Consider the following 22,500-nt stretch of genomic DNA (forward strand, 5'->3'; position numbering starts at 1 on the left):
ACGGGAACCCAACGGGTTCACGGGTCGTCTAGTAACCCTTAAAAGTGTAGGTCTTTCCTTTAGAGAAATTGCAAAGTAAGTAAGTAGTAAGAAATTGCAAAAGTTTCCTACACCATCAAAAGCACTTGGAAACTGGAAGAAACTGTGACAGGAAGAGGTTTGGCAGACCCAAAGCCACAACACAATCAGAAGACAAGTTTCTGAGAGTTAACAGCTTGCGCGATAGGCAGCTCACAGGACAGCAAGGTTTTTGTATGCCGTCGAGTCGGCGAAAGGATGGGTCCTCAGTGTGTGACACCAACTGTCAAAGATGGAGGAGGAAGCATGATGATCTGGGGCTCTTTTGATGGATCCAGAGTTGGTAACTTGCACAGAGTGACTGGCACCCTGAACCAAAAGGGCTAGCACAGCATTTTGCAGCGCCATGCAATACCCTCTGGTCTATGCCTAGTTGGTCAGGGGTTCATTCTACAGCAAGATAACAACCCAAAACATACCTCCAGACTATGTCAGAACTACCTTAGAAGAAAAGAACAAGACTGTGGGCTTCAAATCATGGAATGGCCAGCACAGTCTCCAGACTTAAACCCCATTGAGCTGGTTTGGGATGAACTGGCCAGAAGGGTGAAAACAAAGCAACGCACAAGTGCAACAAATTTGTGGGAACTTCCGCAACAGTGTTGGGAAGAACTTTCCGAACAATATTTGATTTACATTGTGGAAAGAATGCCACGAGTATGTTCGGCTGTTATATCTGCTATACGAGTCAAAAATTTAGATTAAATTTTGTTCAACAAAACGAATCCATGATTTCTTTTTTTTATCTGCAATTGCTTATTTGTTCTATGCCTTCTTTCCAGAGTACGCTGAAACATTAAACTGCTTAAATTTCAGTAAAAACTGGAAAAATGCGGATTTCTAAAACTTCTGACCGGTAGTGTGTGTGTATATATATATATATATATATATATATATATATATATATATATATATATATATATATATATATATATATATATATATATATATATATATATATATATATATATATATATATATATATATATATATATATATATATATATATATATATATATATATATATATATATATATATATATATATATATATATATATATATATATATATATGTATATATATATATATATATATATATATATATATATATATATATATATATATATATATATATATATATATATATATATATATATATATATATATATATATATATATATATATATATATGTGTATATATATATATATATATGTATATATATGTATATATATGTATATATATATATATATATATATATATATATATATATATATATATATATATATATATATATACACATGTATATATATATATATATACACATATATATATATATATATATACACATGTATATATATATATATATATACACATGTATATATATATATATATATATACATGTATATATATATATATATATATATATATATATATATATATATATATATATATATATATATATATATATATATATATATATATATATATATATATATATATATATATATATATGTATATATATATATATACATGTATATATATATATATATATATATATACATGTATATATATATATATATATATATATATATGTATATATATATATATACATGTATATATATATATATATATATATATACATGTATATATGTATGTATATATATATATGTATGTATATATACATGTATGTATATATGTATGTATATATACATGTATATATATACATGTATATATGTATGTATATATACATGTATATATACATGTATGTATATATGTATATATGTATGTATGTATATATACATGTATGTATATGTATATATATACAGTAAATAGATTGAATGATTTCCAAACCTTTATCAAGGTTTTTATCGGATAGCTGCAGGAGCCATTGGTCTGAATATATTTCAGGCCTGCTCAACAGGTGCATGAAGTCTTGCTTTGGTTTGACATTCAAAATTTCAAATAATGAACGTGAATAAATCAGGTGTATCTACTGTGGCCACATTGCCACTGGTTGATGTTCCGTTGCAGATTATGGACTCACCTTTGGAAGTTGCTGAGCGAGCTGATAGGATCATCACCATGCTCCCGTCCAGCCCCAATGTGATTGACGTTTTCACTGGTCCAACTGGAATTCTCAAGTGTGTTGGCTGTGGTTTCTCTGGGAAGTTTTTGCTCCTCTTTCTTGGCTTCTATCTTCAGAAAAGTCACCCCCCCACCCCCTCTTCAATAATGCTTCTAATAGAGCATGCATAAGTCCTGTGATTAAAAATGACAATTGAGAACAAGGGTAGCAGAAATGAACTTGCACCAAATGGCTTCCTGAATAGCTTGCATGAGATTTTGAATGTTCAAGCAAATATCTATCAAGATGAGGTGTGTATCGGTGTCAATACTAGAATGGCATTCGGTAGAGTGCATACCTCGTCAGGCTGAACAGGTTACCATTTGTAACCTACTGATGGGCCAAATCTACATCTGGACCAAACCCAAATCTAATCTGCTTGTTCTTGTCACCTCCTGAACTCATCCACCAAGTTTTGTCATAACCTGTCCACAACCTTTTGAAATATTATGCTACATCCAGTTTTTGGTCCTCTTTCTCAATGGCGCAGAATCACCTAAAAAATTCTCGTATCCGGATCTTCCCCAAAATCTAATCAAATCGTCCTTGTCACACACCCAATCTGTCCAGTGCTTGTATGGACTGGATTCTGAAGAGGGTGTTGGAGACATCAAGCTGTGATGCATCATTTGGGAATGTCAAGATCTCTGACCTTGATGTCGCAGATGATGCAGTTATCTTGTGGCGACTCTAGATATCCTTTGGGGGCTTTCTCATCTTGCACGTAATAGGATTACGGGTTTCCTGGGTCAAAACTAAAATCCAGGCTTCAATGACATCTTGGATGCTGCTATCTTGTCTGCACCTGTTTCTGGTGAGGATGTTTTGGTAATGGAGGAATTTACTTACCTTGGCAGTGATATTCATGTCTCTGCTGGCTGTGACCTGGAAGTCAACAGACGTCTGGGTCAGGCCTGGGGGGTTATGGATTCACTGGATCATGGGGTGTGGCACTGTCAGTACCTGTGCATGAATATGACAGTCCGAGTCTTCAGGTCCTTGGTGCTTCCATTCCTGCTCTACAGGTGTGAGACTTGGATTGTGACCAGGGATCTGAGATGGAGACTTAATTCTTTTGGTACCAGGTCTGTTCGGAGAATCCTTGGCTATCGCTGGTAGGACTTCATGTCCAACGAGCGGTTGCTGAGAGGGACTCAAATGGGATTTGTTAACTTGCATAGTCGTCGAATGTGAGCTACGGCTGTGTGGACATGTGGCTCGTTTTCCTGATGCTGATCCTGCTCACCAGATTCTCTCAGTGAGGGAGCCTCGTGAGTGGAGGAGGCTAATGGGCCGAACACGTGTCTCGTGGTTGCAGCACATTTATCAGCATCTCAAGGAGATGGTGATGGGCCAGGCATCTGCCTGGGGGATGGTCAGACGGAGGCCCCTGGAGTACCGGCCAAAAGTGGACGCAGCGACACGCTCCTCCGGCGCATGCTCCCATACCTGACCTGAATCTGTCTACCACGTCTCCTCCAAATTCATCCATAAATCTGAGATATCCTGGGTGAAAACATAACCTCTGTCCACCTTTGGTGGTGGAGTTGATAAAAGGAGGAAGAGCAGATCAGGCTGAAGCACAAGTGAGAGAGGAATGCAGCAGTAATAACTACATTTTAAGGAGAAACGTACACGAGTACAGGAACAGGTAAACAGTTTTGAAAAAAAAAATGTCAATGATTTCTTATCTCAATGGTGGCAGCTATTCTGATAGCCTGGTGTTGGCTTAGTGGTTTGAGTGGCGGCTTGGGATCCTAAGGTCCTGAGTTCAAGCCCCGTTGGGCTGCTGAATTAATACACCAGGAGGTTGACTCAGCCTGTCACCCTTCCAAGGTCGGCAAAATGAGTACCAGTGCACTGGTAAGGGGGCACTGCATCAGTGGCATAGCCGCGTCCCAACGAATGATGCAACCAGCTGCAACAGACTGCACTCGATAGAGAGAGAGCTATTCTGATTTTAAATCCAGAGCATGATACATACATAGCATTGTGCATCTCGTGCAAATGGATAACCGCTTTCACCATGCCCATAGGTGAAGAATCTTATCCATGAAGATTGCAAGACCTTTGACCCTAGAAAGCCACCATTGTGCATGTTTTCACTCATTTAAATAAAGGACATTCTAAGTAGTTACCCAGCGCATGTGAAGCGAAAATTGGGGTTCAGCAATTGGTAATGTCCGTCTGTCCAATTGTACGTCATCAGTTTATGATCATGGAACAACTTGTTTAAATTGAATATTATATTTTGAAAACGAATCAGAACATGAATAGGAAGACAGGTTTGCCGTTTTAGTGTACCATGGCTCGGAATTAGTCCCGATTGTGCATGTGCAGAAAGGAGTGAAATAATATTTTTTTCTCTGTCTACCTATCTGGCAGTCAAACAAATTGAAAATCATTCCAAACAGGAAACTTACTGTTTTAAGGATGTTATAAAGGACACAAACAGGCACGTAGAACTAACGTAACGTATTAAATAAGATGGTGTAATAGACACTGGAGAAAATGGCACTAAAACCTGGAATTAATTTTATTTATATGCCTTTCTCCCTCTTTGAACCTTTATTTGCCTCCGTTGGACTTGGTCCGAAATGCGGGCTTATGGATTTGGTCTCTCTTTGCGTGTGTGCGTCTGCAACCATATCTCGGACATGTATGGATCAATTTCATTCGTACAAGGCGGAAAGACAACACACGATAGTTTACACATGCACATCATTTTGTTTTGCGACGCGATCAAAGATGGCTGACTGGCGGCCACTTTAGTTGGAAAAAAAACAACAACCCGGTGTCAAACACGTTCTCAACTTTTTCTCATATATGCATTGTCCGATTTTGTTCAAACTTGGCACAAGCACATGGTGACATGCACGTGCACCTCACTTTATTTAGCAATCTGATCAAAGATGGACGACTGGTACACAGGTGGCCATTTTAGTTGTTTAAAAAAACAGAAAAATCCCGGTATCAAACACGTCATCAGCCATTTCTTAGACATGCATTTACTGATCTTGTTCAAACTTGGCAAACAGATAAGAATGATGGCTTACATGTGCAGGTCATTTTTTTTTCTTCCAGATCAGCTCCAAGATGGCCGACTGGCGGCCATTTTAGTTGGAAAAGAAAGTCCGATGTTGAACACGACTTAACCATTTCTCGGACATGCATTGACCGACGTTCAAACTTGGCCCACAGATAATGAATGATGGCTGACATATGCACGTCATTATTTTTTTGACATCAGATCCAAGATGGCCGACTCAGGTCAGGTATGGGAGCATGCGCCGGAGTCGCACGTCGCTGCATCCACTTTCTGCCGGAACAACAGGGGCCTCCGTCTGGCCATCCCATAGGCAGATGCCTGGCCCATCCCCATCTCCTTGAGATGCCAAACAACCTGCTGCAAGCACGAGGCACTTGGTCAGCCCATTGGCCTCCCTCACTGAGAGAATCTGGTGAGCAGGATCGGCGTTAGGAAAATGAGCCACATGCCCACACAGCTGCAGCTGATGCTCACGGACTATGCAGGTGACAAATCTCATTTGAATCTCTCTCAGCAACCGCTCGTTCGACACAGTCTGACCAGCGATAGCCAACGCTTCTCCAAAGAGACCTGGTACGAAAGGAATTGAGTCTCTGTCTCAGATCCCTGGTTAGAGTCCAAGTCTCACATCGTAGAGCAAGACTGGAAGAACCAAGGACCTGAAGACTCAGCCTTTCGGCGTTCTGCACAGGTACCAGCAGCGCCACACCCCATGATCCAGTGAATCCATGACTCTCCAGGTCCAACCCATACATCTATTGACCTCTGGCTCACAGCCACCAGACATGAATATCACTGCCAAGGTAAGTGAATCTCTCCATGACCTCAACATCCTCACCACAAACAGGTACAGAAAAGATAGCAGCATCCAAGATGTCTTTGAAAGCCTGGATCTTCGTTTTGACCCAGGAAACCCAAAATCCCAGTTACTCCAACTCCTCATTCAGCACCTCGAGAGCCCCAAAAGGATATCTGGAGTCTCTGCAAAGATGACTGCATCATATGCGAAATCAAGGTCAGAGATCTTGACATTCCCAAATGATGCACCGCAGCTTGATCTTTCCAACATCCTCCCCAGAATCCAATCCATACAAGCACTGAAAAGTGTGGGGGGGGGGGGCAGTACAGACCCCTGACAAACTCCAGTCACAACTGGAAATAAGTCAGAGATGGTACCACCACATCTCACTGCACTCTCAAGACCAGAGTATAGTTCAGACATCAGATCGATATGTTTTGGTGGCACCCCACAAAGACCAAGAATCCTTCAGGGGGCCTCACGATTCACTGAATCAAACGCTTTACAGAGATCAACATAGGTGGCAAGCAGCCTCTGCCGAAACTCTCGTCTACGTTTGGTGAGGACCCGAAGAGCAAGCATGATACGGTCAATCGTTGACCTCTTTGGTGTAAAGCCTGACTGCTGTTGACGCTGGTGCTCAAGCAGATGGTGGCGAACCCTATCAAGAATTATCCGAGCAAAGACCTTGCCTGGCACTGAGGGCAGAGTCACTCCTCGGTAGTTGTTGCAGTCTTGGCGATCACCCTTCCCTTTCCAGAGAGGGACAACAAGGCCCCTCTTCCAGTCAGTTGGGATGATGTCTGTGTTCCAGGTAGAGCACAGAACTGCATACAACGATACGAGTGCAGCATTTCCACCAGCCTTGAGAAGTTCAGCATGGATGCCACAGATCCCAGGAGCTTCACCCCATTTTAACCGGTTCACCGCAGCCTGTGTTTCCACAAAGGAAGGTGGACCACAGTTGATTGGAGGGTCAGCAATAGGGATTGTAACACTCCTGACGTCCAAATCGACAGCTGGTGGATCAGCCTGGTACAGCCGCTCGAAGTCACCAGCCCAACGGGCCTTCACCTCGGACTCCTCTGTCAAGAGCCCACCACCCTCTGCTCTCACCACATCACATCGAGGGACGGGTTTGGACGAACGCAATGCGTGAATTCCCCTGTAAGCAGGATGAGAATCACTTGACCACAGGTGATGCTCTCGCCCTCACAGATTTCTCTCACATAGGCCTCCTTGTCCACCCTTGGTGCACGTACAGTTTTGTGCCTCAGCTCCCTGAACAGCTCAGTTCTGCCATTTCGCCTGGCCCTGCGACTCTGAGCAATGGTATCCAGTGTCCCTTGAGAGACAAAATTATTCTTTGCCCTCTGGTGAGTTCCATGGCATCTACCGTCAACATCAAGGACGGTGGTCTTGAAGGTAATCCATAACTCTTCAGGACCCCCCAAAGCACCCAGACACCCCAAATATCCACTCAGCCTGTTCGCAAACTCCTCAGCTACCATCTCATCCTTGAGCTTGCCAACATCCAGCCTTGGCTGGGATGGTACCATTTTCATGGATTTAAAGTGCAACTTAAGAGTTGCTACAACAAGCCTGTGGTTGGTATTGAGGAACTAAGTACTCCGGGACACCCTGCAATTCTGGAGCAACCTCCATTGACCATTGACTGTCTTGAGAAACGAGGACATTGGCGGGGTCTACGAGCGGCAAATTTCTTTGCTCGTGATGACGTAAAACGCCGCAATAGTTTGTCCAAGTACTGCTAAATGAAAGGGGTTTTTGAAAGTGCTAAAAACTGCGCAACGACGGCTTTATTAATGAATTAATTAATTTTCGTTTTCAGATTAATTTTCCAATTTGTGTTCAAAATATAACATTCAATTAAAATGATTTGGCCCTCAATCATAAACTGACGTTTGTAGACAGGATAGACAGACGCAAAAGTGAACCAATTGCTTAACCCGATTTTCCGCTTCATGTGCACGGGGTAACGAATAGAAAAATCCAAATCGCGAGAAGAGTAGATCGATTGGTTTCGCGGTGCAATATCTTTTCTCAACATGTAACCTATAGTCTTGCACGTTGTATTGCAATATATTCCTGTGGTCATGGTTCGGAAGCATCATTGTTGGGCATGCTTAAAGTAAGGGGTGTCCCCATATTGTTATCTGGACATTGAGTTTTATGTCGCAGCTGGTTGCTTCTTTCAACAAGCTATTTTACTCGTATATCGTGCCACATTTTCGCCACAATTGCATTTGAAGGAAAGCTTTGTTTACTCTCTGGTGGGATTTGCAGAAAGGTGAAAAAGGGATCCTTGTTGATCGACTCGAGCACCATAGACCCCATGGTGTCGAAGGAAATGGCGAAAGCTGCCGAGCGTGAAGGTGCTGTCTTCATGGACGCCCCTGTTTCTGGAGGTCAGCATTGTTGTTCTGATGGTTACTTTTTAGTTGCTTTCACCACAATCGCTACCACTGATGTTTTGCCTCAAGATTGTAAATTTGACCATTTGGGAGCAAACTCTGCTTTGCAAATTTCCTCCATGCGAGCTCTCAAATTAGCCTCATTCTGTGAACCTGGGCATCCCTTGACAAAACAAATGTGCAAGAAGTGCAGGAATTATAATGCCTCTAAAAAAGATGATTTTTTTTTTGTTGTTTTTTTTTTTTTAAGGGTTTATGGACAGAAATTATATTTTGATGAAAAGTGATTGATTGTTTTTGATTTTTTTTTTTCAAGCAAGAAACCTTTTGATACCCAAAGTAGGAACATAGTCCCACTGTACTGATCCTGTAAAATAAGATTTTGTTTTTGTCACAACAAGCGTTTATTGTCATTGTGATGAAAAAGTAAAGTTCATTGCAATAAACAAGCTCAGCTAACCTTCCTTTTTGTCTGATGAACCACCCTCTGTCACTTTTTGCTGCGTTTGGATGAGTTCCATTAACATTGAGCACTTGAAAAAATCTCACCGCTGTAACTGCTGAACCCTCATGTGGTGATTATGAACCACCAGGGGTCTCCAGCACACGCACACACACACAAAGGTTTGTTGAGTAAAGCCACTGTTTTAAAGGCCTGGGTTTTATGTTTTGTTGCATCCTGTGCCAGCACTGTAAACAACCATCGGATCCCTCTGATGTCGGTAGCTTGGCTACCGCGGAGGGACTATTGGTCAATCCTTTCTTGCTGGCGTCCACGTTAACTGCTTGTGATTGCTCATAATGAATGTTGCTCAGCTCATCTTATCCTTACGACTATTTTGTCATCTTTGTTTTTGGAGTTGGAGAGTATCAACTTCCCCACCCCCAACCCCCTCAACAGCTTCACACACCTCATTCCCCTCCTGCTGTTAAACGACCACGCGGTTGATGAATGTTGTGCGTGCGCCTGTGCTTGGGATGAAAGATCCAATGTGATCCTTCGTACCAAGAGAGGCAATTAGCAAGCCAGCTAACAAGCTGCCCCTGTCTTTGCTTGACTGACTCCTGATTGTCATTATAAACCGCTAATGGGGCGGAGGGGCTGTCAACCCACAGGCGGTCTGTGTGAAAGATCCTGCCGTTATTTTAACACGTTGGCCCAGCAAGTCACCGCAGTTACATAAAGATTCCATCCTTTTTACCTTGAAGATTTGCTTTTGAACTTGGGGTTTGTTTCATCGAATGACGAATGTTGTCCTGTATTGTTCGGTTGAACGCTCTCACCATTTGTGAATGACCGATGCGGAACGTTCCAGTCCTATTTACTATTTGTTTAGAATATTAAACATAATTTTTTTTTTTTTTTACGAGTTTTGAAATAATCATACATAATTAGGAATGGAGGAGTATTATTGCCATGTCATTTTGGCCTGAGCGAAGACAAAACATACCAGCAATCGAGTTTTGAAACTCATTTAAATTGATGAATTGGTCAGTTGCATCACACCAATTGCCAAATGTGCACCTTTTTATGAATGGACCCTAATTTGTCCTTTGTTGTTGTTTTATTTATGTTATTATGTTCCCCACAGCAGATGGTTACTGTGATTTGTCTTGTTGACTTGACAACATTCTGGGTGAATAGGGGGGCTGGGAATATAATTTATCATGCTGAGGGTCATGACACCACAGCACTTGCTGAAGCACAGCGGACGTGATGCGTTTGACTATCAAGGATCGATTTATGTTGCACTTCATTCAATGTAAAAAATAAATAAAAGCATTTTGGCTGATTCAAATGCTTCTGCTTATTGCAGTTACACATTGTTAGGGTCATGGAAGGTTGCAGCAGTAAAGCGAGTTTGCATATATAAAAGGGGGTGGGGGGATGGGGTTATGGTGAATCCATAAAAATAATTAAAATTAAAGTTGTAACACAACTATAGCTGAATTGCCTTCCTATGAAGTTGCACCTGCACCACATTTTGGAATTATTGATTACATAGAACTCTGCAAGTCTACTTGTGTGCAGGGGTCTGATCTCGCATCACAGCTGTGGCACGCAGCTCCAAGAGCACCCCTCAGAGTGCCGCTTACAGGGTCACGGTAATTGTGCTTACAAGCCGACAGCATGGAAGGCAATCGAAGCGATCGGGCATGCCTGCCAGTTATAGTGTGGACAGCAAGAGGGAAGTATAATAGTGAGGGGTGCCCCGCAAAGTTAATTATTTTGGGGCCAGCATGCAGCCGCGCCATCGGCCTGGTGTTAGCCCATGCAGGCCTGACAGTTGGGCGTTACCGTGGCCCACAATGAAGGCGTTAGGTCAGGCACGATACGACTAGGGTTCTCATTGCATCCCCCTTCCGAACCCCCACCCCCCCCCACAAAGCATCCAGCAGCATCTGTGATGGCATAATGTGGGCAGAGGAACAGGGCCACAGGGAAATCTGGAAGAAAATAGAAAGGACAGTAACAACTGTTAAATGATTTGGCCTGATATTGAATGAAAATGTCAAAAATACTGATCACAGAGTTAGAACACCGCTCAGCTTGGTGCTTTGTCACCTTGTGACATTTTGTGGATGTAGGGCATAGGTTAGTGCATCAACATTACACTGGCGATTTGGGTTGTTTGTCTGTTTGTCTATTGCACATTTTGGGTTGTACGAAAGATAAAGCAGTGAATAATTAGAACGGCACTCGGTCGAGCGTGTACCTCCGTCAGGCTGAACAGATTATATCTTGTATCCCACTGATAGGCCGCATCTGCATCCGTACCTGAACAAAAATCTAATTGGCTTGTTCTTATCAGCTACCCAACTCATCCACCACGTTTCATGCAAATCCGTCAATAAGTTTTTGAGATATTGTGCAATACATCATTTTTGGCCCTCTCTCAATGGTGATAATCACTTTAAAATTATAGTATCCGGATGTCGATCCGAATCTTCACAAGAATCGAATAAATTTGTCCTCGTCACACACCCAACCTGTCCAGCAAGTTTTGTCCGAATCCGTCCGTAACTTCTTTTTGAGATATCCTGCTCACAGACAGACCAACGTTGGTGAAAACATCACCTCCATCCACATTCGGCAGCGGAGGTAACAAGTCATGCTTTTCAAACAAACTACTTTGCGGTATCATACGGGGGCATTAGATGCTCGCATTTTTCTCAGAAATGCTGACTTTTATTTTTATTATTATTTCCTTAACATGTGTATATACCGACTTCGTAAGAAAATATATTTTATAATTATTATACAAGTATGTATTGAATTGTTTGTAATCTAAGAGTCATGGATCATTCACGTGAAATTATTTTTTTGTCGACAGAAGTCTAGGCTCATGGAGGACCTAAATGACAGAGAGCAGCAGGTTCACAGACTGACAGAGGATCAAAGGGGAACTGGAAGACAAAGACATTGCACATGATTGGGTGAGTGGCAGAAATGAAAGGGGCTTTGTGGTGGGAGGTGTCAGCGAAAGTCGAAGTTAGCAGTGATGGTTATGGGAGGAAGCAGGTGACGATAGGGAGCGCTCTTGAAGGACTGGTGGAGGGTCATGAGACGACAGACAAAGAGTAATTTGCACAAATGAGTGAATAGTTATGAAAGAATGAAAATGAGTGTCCAGTTTAGAATTGGGGAATATAACCAGGTTTGTGCTTCTGGATGTACCCATTTAACCTTGGCATGCTGTGGGAAGGATGGAGAGACTAGAGATCAGGAGGAGCGAAACCAGGATTGACGCAAAAAAATACAACAGTCCATCAACCTGGCTGCCGCGGGTGAGAAGAGGACTACCTCACTCAAAATCCTGCCGTGATATTCCAATAACACAGAGAGCCCTTGGACTTGATCGCGTGTGGAGCAGCAAGATAGAAAAACAGCCCGGAGTGAGGACCCATTCTCCATGATATTTTGGTGATAGTCTTGCACACTGTAATGAGCTTGAATCAGCTCAGAATCGACTTGGCTTCGCATCGACGACTGAGACATCGTCAGTTGCTTAAGCAGCCAGTATGGAGATGTGGTCCAAACTGTTGATCAGAGATAAGAGAGTCTGAGACAAGATAATGCCTGAGGTCGACAGCGATGATCGATTGCATCATTTTGATAATGGCGGGGGAGAAGCCTGACCGGTCTGTAGTGAAGTGAATCAGACATTGTGCCCTTCTTGTGAATAGGTGTAACATTTGCAACTTTTCAAGAACAATTCAGGACTATCTGAGAGAACCTTCAAGAATAGTGAGACAAGAGGAGAGGACGTCCTTCGTACGATGGATCCGATGGCAATTTCCATGGAGGTCGATCATTGAGGAAGTGTTGCGGTTGAATCGGAACTTCTGAATGTTATTGGGAAAGTCGTCCAAGTGCTGCAGAGAGCAGTCTGTTATGGGGGATACGGTGGGTAGAGCAAAGCAGTATTAGAACAGAACCCTTCCTTTTCAGTGAAGGCAATGTTAATATACAGTATTCCGATTTCCTGATAAGCATCCAATACGACTCCATACTTTCGGAGTCGAGGTATAGAAGGGAGTGGAATGTATACCAGAAATTCACTTGACCATTTGTCACCAGGCTTTGGATGGTGAGACTTGACATGTTTGACCTCAGGTGAACTTGAAGATGGTGTCTGGTGACCGTTGAAGGACTTGTACACACTGGTTGCAGGCTATGTGGTGTGACTATAAGTTCCCATACTTGTTCTTTGCCTTCCAGCTGGAGAATGCAAGCTACTCTGAGTTTGTTTTATAATGTTGTTATTTCAAGCTGATTGTACTCTCGTAATATGCTCCTAATTGCTCATGCACCAAATGCTCATTTGCATTAAAATTGCGTTGCTCGGAGAACAGTTCATCATCTTGCTTATTTTTATTTATTGCAGGTTGGAGCAATTTTTTGGCTATGAGAAACAAATCAGACTAATTTCAGCTTCTTCAAATATGAATTTATGAAGTTAGCAAATACCTTCGAGTCGAACTCTGTTCTTGTAATTTTTGTCATTTTAGTGCGTGTCCAACAGTGGCCATTAATGATGGCCTACGTGATCAGAACCTCGCCAACACTGAACAAGTAACCAAATGATTTAATAACGTGTACATTGCCACCACAATATATTTTAAAACCTTTCAGCCTCCGGAATTCCGTCAGTGACTGAGGCCAGACACGTATTTAATTGTATTAATTTTCACATCGCAGACCAGCTGGTGGCCCCTCCTGTATTCCACCGCCTCCTGTTTGGTCTTGCATGCTCTACCCTCTCTTGGCTTTGTCCCTCCCAGGTTTCTGCAGGGTGCATATGGTCCAGCAGTAACCCTCTTCTTGCTAAATACTCAAAATGGGGGGAAGGGGGACGCAAATTCTCTCCGTAAATGTGTATCATGTAGCACCGCCTCCAGGTGGAGGAGGGTATTACAAATCTTCACCATTTGCAGTCCAGTATTCCTGTCCCCCACGTTTTCCAGTGCTGTGAGATGTTTTTGCTTCATGCACGTAACCCGGGTTATTTATTTTCCAAAACAGAGCTGTCACTTGCCTATACACCACCCAAATTTAGGTCTGCGTCAGAAGAACGTATTGCATGCTTGGAACAAGATCGCCCGAAAGGCGGGTACTCAGCTATTCCATATCAAATCTCATCAGAGCTTTGCTAATATGGGTCCAGTCCTGCACAGCTGCTTGACTCTCCTTCCCCAGATCCTGCAACTAATGTTAAGCTTCGGAGCCTTGCCTGTGAGAAGGTGGGATAGAAAGATAAAAGCACAGTTTGTTCAGAGAGTAAAGGCCGTGGCCTGGACTTTTACCTGGATGTATAGGCCAGGCCCGACTCCTTTGTTATATCAAATGCCGTTTGTGTGCCTCGTGGCAGTATTGAAGTTTATTGCTCTTGTGTCCATGTTAAAACGATAATTGATTGTGATCACTTTTATGCTTCCAATCCGTATACAGTATACACTATACACCCATCATGTTTGTGGGTCTCCATGCGGGTGGTGTCGCTATAGTAAAGCTAAGCAATGTGTCCTTGACGTTTACATGAAGGATTTTGATTTTGTTTGTATGTCTGAATCCAAAACTGACTCCTTTTGTGGAGGAGTTATTTCCAAATTTCTACCCAGTGTTTATGGAGAAGTCTCTCAGTTTGGTGGTGTGCGTCATCTTTGTGTACTGGTATAAGATATTCACTTTGTCCATGTTTCGTTAATTCCAGACACGTTTTATGGCTTCTAGCCTTGAATTAATTAATTGTCAGTGGCCAATCTTTCCTGGTTCATGATTCGGAACGTCTCCACGGGAGTTAAAACTGATCGGTACACCGCAGGATTTTAACCTCCCGCCGCAAAGAACTCAACATCAGTTGAGCCCTTGACGCTACAATATTGTTGCGGAAATGGCCCTTAGTGTGTTATTAAATATAGGATTAGCCCAGATCCCCCATTAAATGCATGTTTAGCCAGATTGTTCGGTAAATCGACGTTACATGTGTGTCGGGAGGTGTAGGAGGCATGCTCATTGTTCGTACGGTGGTGGTGTACCGAGAGGTTCTTCTTCTTCCTTCCCCTCTCCGGAAAGCAGTCCCCGCCCAGCACTCTGAGTGGGTGTGGCCAAAAAGAGCGAATGCCAAAAAGAAAGGTAGAACTGAGAGCACCAAGGTGGTGCGATCGGCTGTACAGGGGACGGCTGTGTCTGTTTTGCGATCGGCTTTCGTGAGGAGCGAGCCGAAAGAAAGGCAGGGAAGGGACTGCATGAGGTCTGTCTGCCATCTGCCATCTGCTGAGGAAGTAACTGAACCTGAGGGTCGAGTCGGCGATCTGCCGAGGGAGTAACTGAGCCTGAGTGTCGAGTGAGGATTCTGCTGTATAGAAACGACTAGTGGGAGGCTGCAATCTGTGTCGAGAGGAACTGGCTGCTGTGTGAGTCGACGATCGACTTTATGAGGAGGTCATCGACAGGTTCAACCTGCGTCTAACCACGGAGCCTCTGTCCTTACTCACCTCACGGCTCGACACAGCTCGACACGTTTGTCGATCCGCCTGCGGAGCCCAACACCTTGATTTGGCCTTGTCTGGTGAACAGGCCAGGCCTGGGCTTGTATGCTGGACCTTGTGAAAAGCCAGCTGGAGCATACCATAGATCTTTCGTCTTGGGCCGTCGACCACGCAGGGTCTGGACGCGCCGAGGATGCGTGCGCAAGCGGTGCCGGGAGAAGAAAAAGGACGCCGCCATCTTGCCATGCGGCATGCTCAAGCCGGGTGCTCGAATCCGTTGACATCGGCTTGTCACGAGCCGCGTTCGGGCCTTTGACACTTTTCTTCTCGTCCATGAAGCATCACCAAGTACTCTGTGTCTTGTCTGCATGCTGTCTGTGTCTTGTCTGCATGTTGTCTAAGGTTTATCTCGCTTGGGTTTCCTTCAAAACCCGTAATCCGTAGCTCCCTAGTTAAGAACGGGTTATAGATTAATTATACCATTGTCGTGAATGCTTTGCTTGTGTTGTGTTCCCCGATGTGTCCCCAATAAATCTGGCTGAGTTATACAAGATTTGCCGCCTTGAATTTATTCGTGCCGCGCCGAGGAACGATCCGCTCGATTTGGATATAAAACCAAAATGGTTACGGACTGGTAGACTCCGCTCGGTCTCTGACAAAACCAGTCTGTAACCGGGGTCTATTCCCCCAGCTGGCAAGGCACAGGTGTATTTTGGTGTCGTGATCTGAGGCGCGTAACCCGAGAATTGTGCCGAACCAGCCGGTGTTATAACCCCGGAGATGGCGGTGCTGTTAAGTGACGTCCGAATCCTTAACACTGGGGTCAAGAGTCGGGTGCGAATCCCGCCACCACTGAATCCTGAACAATATCAATGATTTCCTGAGCGATGATGATACAGAAGTTTTTCTCAGGCAGTGTGCGTTACTTCATGCTGATGGCACAATTGTGATGGCTGAATCTCCCGAGGAACTCCAGCGTGTGCTCGATGCAGTAAGGGATCATTGTGAGCTCTGAATCCAAAACAAAAGTTATCATTTTTTTTCAAGAGGTAAAGTCCGAAATTTTCCAAATTTTATGTTCGGTCATGACAAAGTTGAAGTTGTGAGTGATAATGAATACCTTGGCTGTACTTTTAACGACAATGGTTCTTTTAACAAAGCCTTTTCAAAATAAATATCTCGAGCCAAAAGAGCACAATGGTTTTCCTTTCTACAGGCCATTTTGGTGATGGCCATTTTATTATATGGTAGTGATACAATACCACTCCATATTGAAATTTCCATTAAATTTATTAAACAAATATTACACCTCAATCAAAGGACCGCTAAACTGCATGTTACTCCGGGAAACAGGAAGTCACCCTTTGCAAGACTTCAGACAAGAGAATGGTAAATTTTTGGTTGTGAATTGCAAGTGGCAAGCAGATCAGATTTTCTGCTGTGAGGGTAAGATGAGTAAAGTGTCTTCAGGAAACTGGAATATTTGAGTTTAAATGGATATCGACTGTGAAAAGTATAGTTACCGCCACCACTGAAGGTGAAGGAGGTTATGATTTCACCCCTGTTTGTCTATTTGTTAATTTCCGGAATCCTTTGGATTTCGGCAATTATGTTGGTCGGTTGTGTGTGTCATTCTGTGTGTCTGTCTGTCTGTTGGGTAGTCAATCTAGTCTACCCTTATCAGTATTTCCGTCGATATGTTTGTCTGTCTGTCTCTGTATGTACTGTATGACTGTTCGGTCCAGTGCTCCGTTAATAAAATGGCAATTTCGATGAAACTTGGTTGGTAGGTTCATACCATAACCTAGTTGAGTGCAAATGAGAACCGTTGCTATGGACCCATCCGTTGCCTAGCAACGGACCTTTGAAATTTTCAAAAAATTCTCAAAAATTAATTTTTTCGAAAATCAAAAATCGGGCCATGAGTGACTGTGGGCAGGACATTCAGCCATATTGTCAAAAATTTCCAGCCGGATCCTATGAAAACTGTCGGAGAATATAGACTTTGAATGAACCCTGGTCGAAAACAATAAAAAAACGAAATTCGTTATATCTCAGAGACTATGAGTCAGATATACATGAAACTGGTATGGTAGGTTCATGGTATGTCCTAGTTATGTGTGAGAAAGAACTGTTGCTATGGACGCTTTTGTTGGCTAGTAACGGCTGAAAAACGACTAAATTCGACTTTATCGACTACCCAGGTCAAAAAACCAGTAAAGACCAGTAGCTTACTGGTCAACTGGTACCAGTTGAAAACCAGTAGCCAACTGGTACCAGTAAAGCCAGTTGGTTTCTTTCTGGTTTTAATATGGAAATTGGAATAGAGTGATATATTACCAGTTGAAATACAATTGTATTTAACTAACTGGTATCAACTGGGACCAGTACATTGTAACTGGTATCAACTGGGAGACCAGTACATTGCAACTGGTATCAACTGGGACCAGTACATTGCAACTGGTATCAACTGGAACCAGTAAGACTTTAACTGGTACAAATATGAGCTACTGGTTTTTTCAACTGGGAAATTGGAATTCTGACTGAATTTAACTGGTACCAGTTGAAACCAATAGAGACCAGTTAAAGACCAATTAGAACCAATAGAGACCAGTTGAAAATGTGTACTGGTTTTAACTGGTTTTTCGACCTGGGTACCCATGTCCGCCTACCGGCTTGTCTGTTTGTTTGTGTTTTTGTTTACCGTGTAGCAGCCACACCGTTTCAGCGATCATGACCAAACTGGGTACAGACGTCGGCCATGGTCCAACTTACACACTTGTCGTTTTTGGTGAATCTAGGTCAAAGGTCAAGGTCACCGAAAAACCGGAATTCTTATTTTCGCAATAACGTCCGCTAAAATGGTCGTATCGATTTCAAACCAAATCCAAAATGTGCATCTTCCAATTCTGCATCCAACCATATGTCTCATTGGGGTGTCACACCAACACCCTTCTTAGCGGTCGGGTCAAAAATTTCAAATTGCGATAAAAACGCCATTTCAAGTCCGATTGACTTCCAAGTTATGATCATGACCAAACTAAGTGCTATAACTCATTAAACAGTAGCACTATCGACTTAGAACCAAATTGATTTCCAGGTTTTTGGTTTTTCAGAGATCATGGAGATATGACAAAGTTATTCCGGCAATTCCTTGCTCAACGAGCAATTTCATTTGTTTGTTTGTGTGCAGGATATCTCAAAAAAGTTCGAGACGGATTCGGATGAAATTTTGTGAACAGGTTGGGTGTGTGACGAGGACGAACTGATTAGATTTTGGTGAAGATCCGGATTCGGATCCGACTACTAGAATTTTTTACACGATTCTTCACCATTCAGAGATAGGGCCAAAAGCGATATTTAGCACAATATCTCAAAAAGTTGTGGACGGATTCGGACGAAACTTGCTGGACATGTTGGGTGTGCACAGGGACGAATTGATTCAATTTTGTTGAAGATCCGAATCCAGATCTGGATCCGAGGATTATTTGATTTTACAGTGATTCTTCGCCATTGAGAAATGGGGCCAAAAACGAGACTATCGAATGATATTTCAAAAATGTATTGGGCCCGATATGTTCTCGTGCCTCAGGCATTGCGTGGCCGATGTATGCGCTCTACCGAGTGCCATCGCTACCATCAGAGCGACCAGACCAATAGTAGGTGTAACCACCCACCATTATCTCGCCGCAATCCGGTCTCCGGTCTCCGGACCTCAGAGAGTGCTGCAATACCGATGTCCAAACGCTTGAGCTCAGATGATAACAGAGACAGGTGATCATCCTCTCTAAGGGATAGGACATTCCAGGCACCTACCCGAAGGAACCGCCTCAGGTTAACCCAAGGAGACTGCCGTCTGGTGGACGACACCTCAGCACCACTCCGACACACTCTCCCGCAATCTGACCTAGGGAGGTTACCCCGTGGTTTCCCTCCTTTCATCAAAGATTGGGGGTCCCGAAGGCTTTGCCCCAATACCACCATCCGGTGAGCTGCCCTGCGAAGGGAAGCTGCACAGGAGGTACTCCCACAGAGTGGGTTTTCAGTTTTTTTTCCGTTTGTGTGTTTTGCGGAATTAAGGGGTTTACGGTGGCCGGAGTGCAAATCCTGCCACCAACCTCCTGATAAAAAAGTAACCCAACTGCAGGAGGACGTCCGCAGACACAGTTGGGCACTAGATATGGATGGCCGTTGGCTCACAAGGAGCTCCTCCGCCCTTTGAGGTCAGCTCAAGTCATCCCCCATCCAAAACCATGATATTTTCTACACCTGTTAAACCACCCCCACCCCTCACAAAATTTTGGTTATGCATCCATCTCGTCCACCCTGTGAGCTCTGCCACTACCCCTCATCATTACCTGCATCCCTTGTTTGTTTTCCTCCGTCTACTTTCTCCCCCTGCCCTGCTATTGGCATTTCCCCTTTCTCCTGCTGTTCCCTTTGTTTTGTTGTGTCCTGATCTGTTCTGTGTCCGAGCTCTTCCTTGAGCCTTGACCATGAAAACAAAAAAAAGAAGTAACTCTTACAAAATAATATATTCCATATTAATTTTTATTTTATTTTCTGCATTCATAAAAAATTTGCTTCCCACCTTAACTTTTCAATTCCACTGGTTTGAAATGAATCGTATTCACATCCAGTCAAATTTGCAAAAACTTGTTTGGAAAGAGATCACAACCAAAATGTATTGATTGATGATGAATTAACTATTTTGAAGGGCATTGATAAATACCCATCTTATTTCTCTCTCGTTTGACATTTGGCTGAAAATAAAGTAAAATTGTACAGTATTCCATAACTTACTGTCTTCAAATAACAACGTTGTTAAATTACCGAACCATTAGAAGGTTTATTGGATGCTTTGTGTTCACAGGTGTAGGTGCGGCCAGGTCTGCCAAACTTACCTTCATGGTGGGTGGACTCAAAGACGAGTTTCACGCTGCGAAAGAACTGCTGGCGTGCATGGGAGCTACGGTCTTGTACTGTGGTGAGGTGGGCACAGGCCAGGTATGTAAAATGCTCCCTTTCGAGGAATGCACATCCCTCTTTCCTCTTGCAAGGAAGTTAAGCACTCATGTTAAACGAAACTGTTTGTGGGGAAAAAGAAAATGTTGAATCAAATTCAAATTTTCTTTCAAACATAAATGACAGAACCCTGCATGCACAGGCTGTGTTTTCCATTCATCACCAGGCCAAGGCAATTTTGCACTCCCAGCACATCAACTTGGAAAAGAAACCACTTTCACCTGGTCAAGGTTTCAAGAAGGGAACGGTATAGTTGCGTACTTCCACTGGCGGACTATTGGTGCAGAGGCTTAAGCCCCATCTAGAGTCGAATTGTGCACTTTGTGATACAAGTAGGAAACTTGGCACACAGTTACTCTGGCCCATAACAGTTTATTTCAAAAGTTGACCCCAACTGGATTTCAGCTGTGCTGGATGTGGCAGGCATTTTCCAAAATGGCCCACATGCAAATTTTGAACGTCTCATATATCGGCTAATAATATCGATAGGAATTGAATTTTGGTGTCTATACCTATGTTTTCAGGACCAAGGAATCCAAATATGACAATTTTCAAATTATCTTGTCTGCCTTCTTGCATTTGCACTGTCCCCTGCATCCCTTGGTGCATCCACATTAAATGATTGCATGGCATGCTTCATCAGCAGGTGGAAGAGTCATCCATTTCATCTTCCACTGTGCATTGGACATCTCCCAAGTCCACCCGAAGTCTGCTGGACTTGGCAATTGTGGTGCTTTCATCATTTCTTGACCTGAAACATGACCTGCCTCGTATCCCACTTGCAACAGATGCTGAGCCAGTCCATATTGTGTTGGTGGAATGTTTTCAATTTCCCTGCCTTTCTGAGTGAATAATATCTGCCTTTGACTGTTCACCCTACTCTCAGGGCTCCCACAGTCATACATGATCACTACTAATCTCTTAAGCCTGGTGTTGGCTTCGTGGTTAGGGTGGCTGGCTTTGGATCTTAGGGTCCTGAGTTTGAGCCACGTTGGCGTCTGAATTAACACCAGGTGGGGTTGACTCAGCCTGTCATCCTTCCAAGGTCAGTGAAATGAGTACCAGTGTACTGGTAGAGGGGCACAGCATCGGCGGCACAGCTGTGCCCCAACAAAATGATAGCTACCTGGCAGCCCAGCTGCCATATGCAAGAAGACGACCACTAATCTCTCAGTTGTGGGAAGAACAGTCAGGGCATTCTCTGTGGTTGGCTTCTCAGCCAGTGTGAACAGTGCTGTTGTGGCATCATTGAAGACATTCCACGCAGACCAGGCTGTACTACATTTTCCTTTCCCAGAAAATGAAGATGTTGTATCACATCCAGTCAAGGCGTGGAATGCAGGAAGTGCAATGCATTTGCATTTATTGTCACCAAGTGCTTGAGCCATGGCTGTCGCATCGAGATACCGGTGCCTGTACCAAAAGCCAACCATAGATACTCGCAACCAATCTTCTGAGCCAGACTTCTGCTTATGACTATAACATCCTTATCCACAGTTTTGAGAAGAATGTTTTCATACTATCTTGAGCTCCATCTGAGGCATGCATGAACATCTTTTTGTCCTCCACCTCATGTGTACAATCCATCAACCTAGCAAGATAACAGGATGCAGACTGCAACACTTTCTCGCCATGGGTAATGATGGCCATTCCCAGGAATGCTTCATTCACAACATGTTTACTGATGAGATGGAAGAGCTCGACATGTTTAAATTCTTCACGCAGGAATAGACTGCCAGTTACTTGGTACTTTATTCTTCCAATGAACATGCCTTCGGGTACCTTTACCTGTCTTCTGTCGTGTGCCAGCTTTCAGGCTGTCCTTCTTGTAGCTATCAAACACCATATTAACTCACAGCACCTCACCATTAAACTGCTTACGGATGTATTCCATGACTTTCGTGACATAATCATCGAATGACACAGATGTTCCTGGCTTGATAATGTTGATAATGGCAGTACCATTTACGATGATCATCTGGGCATCTTGTGGGT

The 22,500-nt window shown here is 43.2% G+C and overlaps 1 protein-coding gene across 1 annotated transcript in view; it reads left to right on the top strand.

Annotated features, from left to right (window-relative positions):
• The window catches only part of HIBADH (3-hydroxyisobutyrate dehydrogenase), a 159,022-nt gene that overhangs the window by 30,090 nt on the left and 106,432 nt on the right, over positions 1–22,500 (top strand). Inside the window, exons 3-5 of the mRNA XM_085876998.1 lie at positions 2,111–2,220; positions 8,360–8,481; positions 20,354–20,487. Coding sequence (XP_085733124.1) covers positions 2,111–2,220; positions 8,360–8,481; positions 20,354–20,487 — 366 coding nt within the window. The remainder of the gene's footprint in view (positions 1–2,110; positions 2,221–8,359; positions 8,482–20,353; positions 20,488–22,500) is intronic.

This window comes from Eptatretus burgeri, chromosome 4, assembly GCF_056783735.1.
Source record: "Eptatretus burgeri isolate ZD-2024b chromosome 4, Ebu_testis_v1, whole genome shotgun sequence".
In the NCBI taxonomy this organism is placed as follows: Eukaryota; Metazoa; Chordata; class Myxini; order Myxiniformes; family Myxinidae; genus Eptatretus; species Eptatretus burgeri.